At 33.4% G+C, this 10,198-nt stretch overlaps 1 protein-coding gene across 3 annotated transcripts in view; it reads right to left on the reverse strand.

Annotated features, from left to right (window-relative positions):
* LDB2 (LIM domain binding 2) overlaps positions 1 to 9,042 on the reverse strand; it is a 323,746-nt gene extending 314,704 nt beyond the window's left edge. For all 3 annotated transcript variants that reach the window (XM_063457808.1, XM_063457807.1, XM_063457809.1), the window contains exon 1: positions 8,733 to 9,042. In XM_063457808.1, the coding sequence (XP_063313878.1) occupies positions 8,733 to 8,864 (132 nt within the window). In that variant the 5' untranslated portion in view covers positions 8,865 to 9,042. The remainder of the gene's footprint in view (positions 1 to 8,732) is intronic.
* Between the last annotated feature and the right edge of the window lie 1,156 nt (positions 9,043 to 10,198).

Consider the following 10,198-nt stretch of genomic DNA (forward strand, 5'->3'; position numbering starts at 1 on the left):
AAATTAATCATTGCAGTATGTATAAATATCTTGTTATTTTTATTCATTTTAATTTCATACAACACTGAAATTGAAGTGTATGTACATTAGTTAACCTGCAATATTCTGCGTTGCATAGAGCTTTTATTTACATACAGCAACAAAATCACAAATGGGACAACGTGTGTAAATGAAAGCTTCAGAAAACCATCTTTATTGAGTCATTCAGTTACACTCAAATCTTATGCGTTTCGTCCGAGTACAGACTTAATCATATCCATGAGTAATTGTGCTTTCAGACGAAACGCGTAAGATAAGACAGAAGGACTCAATAAGGATGGCTTGCTGAAGCTTTGATTTACACCCGTTGTCCCATTTGTGCAGATGAGATTGCTGCTGTATATACCTGATTGGAAAGGAATTACGATATCACTTGACCGTTACACCAGCGGTGATACCTTGGTGAGTGAAACTATACTCTGTTATTAAGGGGATTAGCAGCTGGAGCACCATGACATTTTTCCCCATTTTCTATCTTTAATTTTCAGTCTTTTTAGACCAAATAGTTCAGCTACTTTGGACTTCAATTTAAAGTTCACTTAGATTTCACTTTGAATTTCCGATATCTCTCACTTTAGTAAATAATTTTGAAGTAATAGATTTAAGAGGGGAATAGAATGAGTGAATGCGAGTAGAAAGGTTAGAGACAGATGGTGAAAAGAGTGAAGAAGATAAATAAATCAGGAGAAAAGAGAGAAGATTGGTAGTAGGAATAGGGTTGTAGTGAGAGTGAAATATTAAGAGGAGATAAGATATAAATGGTGAGATTTTAAGGTGGACAGAAAGAGGTGGTGGGATGAAGGTAATCGAGGGAGAAATGTGTGAGAATAGAAGGACAGAATAAGAGATGGTGAGAAGAGGGAACCTAATTTAAAACTTTAATTTTCAAAGCTGACCTTCCAACGCTGGTAGTTCTGGGACTGATAGTTAGCTGTATAATGACGTAGCAGCTAAATAGTTCTCTTCCTGTGGTTTTATAATGGTTATATTTACCATCTGCTGTGTTCCCACTTTTTTTTTCTTTCTTCCCCACACATTTCCTTCTCTCTCTAGTATTTTTTTTCTTCTGAATTGCCATGGTAACAGAGTGTAAAGTGTCAGCATAAAGCTTCAAGTAATTCCACAAAAGTGCAAGAAGTAGCCAATATATTTTTTTATGTTTAATTATTCTATGTCTTTAGTTAACACAGGAATAATTAACGATGGACAGGAGGGTGCTCAATGCCCTGGGTCGGTGTGCTCAATAATGATGTAGGGGACAAGATCATGGATTCTAGCAAAATGATATTGAAATAAAGAAAAAGCCCAACATCAATATCAAACCACCGTTGGTTTTGCAATATACAATCTCCTGGGTTGCAAAAAAAAATCTTCTATGAATGAACATAAATACTAATCCCAAAACCCAGATCACTAAGTCAGACATGGTTGTTGCCCCTACTGGTTCTCCATTAGTCATAACAATTGTAGATGTTATGAAAGCCTTGTAACACTAAACTGTAGGACTAAACTGGCTGTCGCTGGAATCCAGCCTTGTGTTTAAGAGCCTTTCTGGGAAGCTCCCACCCTACCTGAGCAGAATGCTCTCCTCAGCTGTTCCCACCTCCTATAACTTCCGATCCAGTACCAGCACTTTTTTTAGTCTACCTCAATACAAAAAGAAAGCGTCACGATCCCCTTTTCCTACAGAGCACCACAATTGTGGAACAACCTCCCGCACAATTTAAAATCTTTCCCAGGCCTAAAATCCTTTAAGAGATTCACCTCTACATATCTCAAAACAGAATGCACCTGTCATGGTTGATTATATGTTTCTTACCTGTTCTGTATTAAATTTTGTATATGTTGTGTATTAATATTGCTTTTGTATTTTATTGTACCCTATTGTATCAATGCAATGTTTTGTGGACCCAGGACATACTTGAAAACGAGGAAAATCTAAATGTATGCTTCCTGGTAAAATATTTTAGAAATAAATAAATAACACTATACTGTACCTAGATATAAGCAGTGGATCAATTGTAGGGTGAAACGTGAACTTTATAGAGAGGAAGAGAACACCAGTGATGGTGGCAAATCGGGATGCTAGGCAGTTTTAAGCCTGTCATAGATACATGGTACTAATAGTATATATCAGGAAATTTGCATATGCTGCTTAAAAAAGTGAAAGGGTTGCTCACTCACAGGTATGATCCCCCTTGAAGGGAGTCCTAACCTTCACAATTGGTACAATAACATTGAATATTGCATGACTATCTGACAGCTAACTGGAATACTGAGAACAGAAACCACTTACTTTATTTGCAATGTTACTGTTAGCAAATAGTTTAATAGATACAACACTAGCAATTCGATTTGTGCAAATTTGAAAATTTGTGGACAAGAGATAAATGTTCAAATGAACTCACAGCAGAAATTCCTTATATTGAATTTCTATATCTAATTTGGCTATTTTACCGAAACGTGCTTTTTTTTTTTTCTTTTTTTGAAGAGTCTGATCTTAAAATAGTTCTCAGTAATTTATTTTTTTTCCTAGCAAAAATTCTGTTGGCAAAGTAATACAATTGGTACATATTTTAACGCAAATAAACTGATATAAAAGGTATATTTTTTACATACACAAATATCTTCAAATGGTTTAAATAGAATGTAATATATAGAACTTTTCATTGTATCATTTTATTACTCTCAAATTACTCTAAAATTGTATATTCCAAGAGAGAACACGTAATGTGTTGTAGATGCGATGAAAATGCTTTTCAATCCATACATTTCTCCTAAAAGCAAAATAATTCCATAACGATATTTTAACCAAAGAACCCAATAGTCGAAGGATTTAAAAAAATATTGAATAAAACCACTTGTACAAATGCAACTAGCCACAACCTTTCACAACATTTTCAAAAACCTAAACAAAAATATGTTTTTATTTTATAATATTATTACTCGCTAAAACATGCAATATAATGTTTTGAGCCTGACCTACACGTAAAAAACATTAATGCACATTCCCGGCTAGTATCAGTAAAAATATGCCACTTAACCGTACCGAATGTATCAAATGTCATCTATGCAGTTGGAAGTTGGATTACACCATATGCAAGGGTTTATTCACTAAACTGTAAATTGTAGTGAATTGAAAACTGAATTTAAAATTTAGACCAAAATAGGTCACTGCTTGGCTGTTATGGCCTAATTTTCATGATTAGATTTTCAGTTCCCTGTAATCCATGCCATAGTGAATAGAGCCTAAATATTTTGTATTTTTTCAATATATTTTATTTTTAGTTATAACTGTAGAAATACTGATATTACAGCTACACTACATATTCCAGTTATTTCAATATGTATTTTTTTTTATTACAGTTTGTATGTTAGATATTTTAGCAATCTCATAATATGCGTTTTTCATACATTTAATAACTAAAACAAACTTTTGTAAAAAAACACACTGGAAATAATGATTTTAGGTAATTCGATGCAGAAACAGTTTTCTTTGTGAAGAGATTAGGTGAGAGAAGGTGCTCTCATCACATTTCCTCAATGTGCCACAGTATGAAAAAAGTCTTAAAGGTCAAAGTTACAAAACCTTTGGTCAACCATAACCTCAACTAGAGCTCTTTATCATGCTAAAACTAACAAACTACAATGAATTTCTAAAGTATGACTATAGCTCTATTGCTAAACAATAGACTTGGAGATTTGTTACAAACTACGAATGTGGGATTGTGCAAATTCCTTAACTCAGAGCCGAAATGTAGTCGAATGGACGATGCATGGACGAGCATGTTCATTTTGATCCGTTATTCTAAATTCTGTCTGTGGCACACAAAAAAGAGATGATTGATGGGAAAAAAAGATGATTGATGTATGTTAAACAGCCACTAAATGTTGATTTTATTCAAAGATGAAGTAATGAGAGGGAAAAGGGATAGGCAGTAAACAAATATATATTTATATACCTTATTTACTCAAACCTAATGTGCACTTTTTTTGTAAAATAAAGTTAACAAAATTTGAATGCTCATTAGATTCGATGGCGCATTACATTTGGGGCAAAATTCGAAAAATCGGCTGGCGAACTCACACAGGCAAATTAAAACTGGTGAATTCACACAGTTTAATTCACAAAGGCAAATTTTGTTCCTGAAATAGGGTTTAAGAAAGAAAAGAACACTAAAATGTAAATACCATCAATGTTACTATGGTATATGGCAATAAACATTTTCATTGTAGCACAATGTTGTATAGTAGTATCATATATATATATATATATATATATATATATATATATATATATATATATATACATATATTCATTACATTCACCAGCAAATACATTTTTCAGCTTCCAGGTTTCAAAAATTAAGGGTGCGAATTATATTCGATGGCGCATTAGATTCAAGTAAATATGGTATTATATATTTAATAAATATATAAAATATAAATATATATTTTTATTGCTACTCAACTTTTCCTTCTATTGGTAACTTTTTCTCACTTGATCTGAGAACCAAATAGTGGGAATATTAACCTATCAATGTACTGCAAAATATTTCCATAATATTTATATTATGTATATATTTTGTAGTATACTGATTGGCCCATCTTCATCCCCATTTGGGTTTGTCTAATTTCTTTTCATAAATATATTATTTCATAATGAAATTCTGACAAGTCAAACTGACATATAGCCGAAATTCGGCTGTCCCAATATGAATTTTTATTTTCGGACTTTGTAGTCCAGCCATAACTAATGTTTTCACTGTATGCAAGTCTACTGAACAATACCTTTGGCATTTAGGCAATCTTCGTATACTCTGGCCGTGGATAATGTGGTTGCCAGGTTACAGTTGTAAACATAATTTTAATGTATTACGAAAGAAACTGATAGATTAGGCATATTAAAGGGACACTGTAGGGACAATTACCGTTTCGTCTCATTGTAGATATATTGTTTGGAGTCCCCTGGCATTTTTCTTCCATATAGCATTAAACTATTGTTAATTTTTTATGAAAACAAGAGTCCCTACAACCCATTCTCTCTGTGTTGCTTGGGCTAATGAGGAAGTTTTAGCCTGAGCAACAGTAAGTGGCTGTGATTGACTGAGAGAGTCAACTGGCCACATTTAGCCTATCACAGTGCCATTACAGGTACAAATCAGTATAGCTACAAAAACGTTTAGAATCTCAGCTTTAGCCATTCCTCTAATGGGGCATGACTACATGAATCTGCTCAAAAATAACTTAACATTAAATGGAGGGACAGTGCCAGGGGACTCGAGGCACCATAACTAATTCAATGAGATGAAATGGCTATAGTGCCTACAGTGCCCCCTTAAAAGAAGCGATGTTAATATCATTAATAATGACTGGGAACTTTGTAACCTAGATGTGTGAGTCAAACTAATGCCTTTTAATTTCTCAGATTAGATCTCCCTGCCAAAAGACTAATGTAAACCTGAACAAAGATTGCTTCATCTATCAATGGCAAAAAAATGGTTAGGAGACAGATAAAGTGGGTGAATTACAACAGCCCTCTATATTAACTAAAATAATAAAAAAATTACAAAATTGGCAAGTTACACCTATCACAGTAGGATAACCATAAATAAGAGTGGACCTCAAAATGGCCATTTTCTAGATAGTCAAAGACAGAACTGATACGTAAAAAAAAATCTGATTTGAGTAGTTTAGAATTAAGTTTTTCATCAATTACAAACTTTTGTAACCTGATATTTATTTCTGTGTTTTCTTGTAAGGTCTAGACTCCACAGTAACTGTAAAAAAAAAAAAAAAACTCAGCAAACAGGTTGAATTGATTAATGTGGTGTAAGCTACACAGCCGAATGTGCCTGCCTCGATGTAGTTTGGGTTAATCTGAAAACTTCTTTTCTTTTGATTTGTTTTGTGCTCAGAGCTTTAGCAGGAGGGAAAACACACATACATACCAGCTACAAGTCCCTAGTGCAAATCTCACACAATGGACACTGTTCCCTTTGACATGAATTACCCACCAGGCAATCACAATTTCCTTGTCCAGCCTACATTTTCATATAACGCAAATTATTACAGACATTTAAAAATGGCAGCACACTCTTGCAGCCTTTGCATGTTAGCTATTATCTAGTATTTTTAATTAGATTTTGCTACTTTCTAAATACACTACAAACATTTCCGAATAACTTGCGAAATGACTAATCAACCCATACAGCATTTAAGAGAAATGACTCACTTTTATTAGGAACAAAATTATTATTAAGAATTACTGCATGTTCCATTTGTCAGTCCTCTGCCACCTTTCACCTGAAGCTACAGTTGCAACGGAACATTTTTCAAAGAAGAAAAGCTAATTAGCAGAAAACTATTACATTGAAATACTACTATCTGTGAGATATCACTTTTCTCTTTAAATGAGTCATCACATACAAAATATCTCGTAGGAATTTATCCATCACACACCACCCAATGTATATGTATATTTCAAAACATCGCTTTTTTTTTTATCTTTTTGGAGTTGTCATATGGTTTTATCATTTAACTTTCCCAATATCAGTGATATTGATATAGATCCAACCATTTAATGACTGATATGCAGTTCATAAACAACTATTGCTAATAAGCAGTGGATTGCAGGGCATATAAAGGGTAACTTGCAAACCAAGGCATGCTTCTGTGGATGAAGATTAACATGTGTTAATCAAATTTTCACTAATATTCTTACGTCATAGACTGTGTCTTATGCTTGTAGATCACAAAAACTTTTTACGAACAAAGCAAGATTACAAGCTTGCTGACATTTTCCACATTTTCTTAATATCCAAGTCTGTATAGGCAATAATTACAATAGAAATAGATAAGTACCTCTTATATAAAAGTCATCTCATTATGAGTTTGTCCAAAGGTTTATTTTTTAACCTTCACACATCTTCATACATATTGCTATTGATTCTCGTTAGAAAAAAACAAAACATTATGCAAGATGGCTTAGGCCAAGGTTGTAAACCTCCAGACCACCAGATGTTGATAGACTGCAATTTCCAAAATTCTTTGAATGCAATAGACAGGCAGAAAATTAAGGGGGTTGCAGTCCAGCAAGATTTTAAGCCATGACTTGTAGGTAATGTTAGTGAGTTATTAAAAATTAGCCAAAAGAATAGCAAATTTGATGTCATATTGTAATGTCTACTACGACTTGGTGGTTCGTTCACTAATAAACATGTTGGGTTGACAACCAATTTCCAAACCTTATCTGGAACTAAATCTAAAATTTGGTTGTTATGGAGAATTCTTCTAACTCGGTTACTTTGATCTACATTTTGCAAGTTTGTTGACAACTCATAACATCTAACTGTTTTGTGAGTAGGTCAGTGGATTCTAGTGACTCTGGAAAACTCCAAAAATTAAATGAGGCAGAATAACAGTAAAATTAAGTCATAAAAACATCAAAATAGCTGCATAAACATCTGAAGAACTTGTTAACATTGTATTTTATTAATATTATTAAGAATGTATGCAAATAAGATTGCTAATGCATACGTTACAGTCCTAAGGGAGGAAATATGGGTTATAAGAAATACTTGTCAACATTTTATTCTTTTAACAGCGAGAAATATATATGCAGGTGCGGATAACAATGGATACTTAAGACATTTGGCGTCGTAGAGGAGATTGCGCAAAAGGAGGTTTTAAGAACTGTATAGTAATGTCAGTTAGATGCTGCCACATAAAACTTGCCTACTTTTCCTGTGCTACGCTTAATATCAACTTTCACACTTCGGGAGTATAATTCCACTGATTCTAACTGTTGACATTAAACAGCTGTGCACTCATTTACATGACAAGGTGGTGACAGGCTCAAACTTTGAGATACAGGTGTTTTTAAGCCAGGCTTTCAAACCATTTACACACTTTTTAACAACAAAAAACTTTTTAAAGCACACCCTCTTAGCATTTGATAACACACAACTATTGCAATTTCCCTCGTCTCAAGAACTGATTTTACTTTTAAACCTGTATAAAACCATGACTATCCACTAAAATGACCTTAAAGAATTGTATTTTTTAAAGTAAATCAATGGAAGCGTACGATACATTATTACAAATATTAACCAAGTCCTAAAAATAGAATCTTTGCTTTTGGGGAAAAAAAAAAAAAGAATTTAAATACATGGTTATTTTTCTTAACAATTTTTCTTTTTCTTTTTTTTTTAAGTAGTTTTTAAGATTGCCGTTATAATGTCTTTTCTTACATTTTAGGGAAAGTGTTTGAAATCCAAAACTAGCCGCAAATTTTGTTTGTTTTTGCTTAATTTTCTATTTACAAAAATAAAGTCAAATTGAAGGCACGTTATTACATAAGCAATCAAACGCATCGAAATTAACAACTTCTTCCTTATATTTCCAGAGATTCCAAATTAAAATGTTCCATATTTTAATGCTGTAGCCATATAGTCTACTGCTAACTTAACCCTTTGACCAGTTAAGGGATCAATAAAGCATTTTAAAGAACCCATGTGTTGCTCTCTCCACTGGAATTGAAATGGTTAATGCTTATAGAAATAAATTGAAGACTACTGAGTACCATTAATTTTAAGAACAATGTAGCATCACAGACTTGGCTGTACAGTGGTCGAATCTTTGTAATAAATCACACAGCTTATTTACTATAATAGAAGGCTGAAAGGGCTTACCTCAGTACGAGACTGCAGCCTCTTGTTCATCTCATATATTCGATACTCTGGTTGCACTGTGTACGGAGTATGCCTTCTGTAGAAAGGGCCAAAAGGAGAAGAATAAAAAGGGTCATGGGGTGTGCTGGCCATCGTCTTGCCTGCTTCCAGAGAGTCAAGCTATACAGGATAGCATCAAAATCCATACAGAGCACATGGACTGCGTGCTCGCACTGGCATTAACTAGCAGCATGCAAACACAGAGCACACTGCTTGGGAACTGCTTTTGGAGCCCTCTATAGCAAGAAACTGAGAAAGAAAGAGAGAGAGAGAGAGAACGAGAGAGAGAGAGAGGCTGAATAGCTACAGGCAACAATGCTTGTTTTTTAAAGGAGCCGTATGTAAAGGGTCACTTCCTGTCCACACAGCGGGCTGCTACACATACGGATTGTTCTCATTAGAGTGACATGCTTCAGGCTTTGGTTTTAATTTTAATAGGGCAGAATCTCATCTGAAACTGAGTTCATTGTACACATGTATGTTTTTTTCTTTTGGTTATGTTTTCTTCATTTCAATATTGTTTTATTGCATCTTTGTACTTGTCTTCAAAATACAAAGGTATCTATATTTTGAAATGTATTTTATTTCGTAATACTTTTAAACAAATAGAAAAACTAATATATATATATATATATATATATAGAGAGAGAGAGAGAGAGAGAGAGAGAGAGAGAGAGAGAATTTTTTTTAAAAAGTATTACGAATATATATATCCGTGACTAATATGGTTAAAATCTCTACTTGAACTATATATATATATATATATATATATATATATATATATATATAGTATATTATGTACTCTTTATATATGTATACCTACTAATAATATATATTATGCAACAGATGGCAGATTTTGTTTTAGCTATGCTTGGAGAAGAGCTACATATTATTTGTCCTATAGTATTTCAGATTAAAATAAGAAGTAAGAAATTGTTTTTTCTTATGCTAACTTTCTCAGTTTCTGCTTCTGTAATTGTGTCAGTTATAATGCATTTCTGTATGTCTATGTGAAAATATTATTTGTAAACATATCGATAAAGTTGTAAAGTATATTTGAAAAGATAAAACAGGATAGTGAGGAGACTAGAGGATAATTACTTATAATTATGTACTCTATTTTGGATATTGTACTCAGTCAGAACTTAGAACAGTGGTTGAGAATTTTGGAACAAACATTTCAGAGGTTTAGAAATGACTGGTCTGTGAGTAATGCTACTGACTAACTACTTAATTATGCATTGATGGATGGATGGATGGTTGGTTGGATGGATGGGAGGATGGATGGCTAGATGGATAGATGGATGGATGGATGGATGGATGAATAGGTGGATGGATGGAAGGATGGAGAGGTGGATGGATGGGAGGATGGAGGGATAGATGGATAGATGAATTTATGGATGGATGGATAAATAGGTGGATGGATG

Source organism: Pelobates fuscus, chromosome 6 (genome assembly GCF_036172605.1).
Source record: "Pelobates fuscus isolate aPelFus1 chromosome 6, aPelFus1.pri, whole genome shotgun sequence".
Classification (NCBI taxonomy): Eukaryota; Metazoa; Chordata; class Amphibia; order Anura; family Pelobatidae; genus Pelobates; species Pelobates fuscus.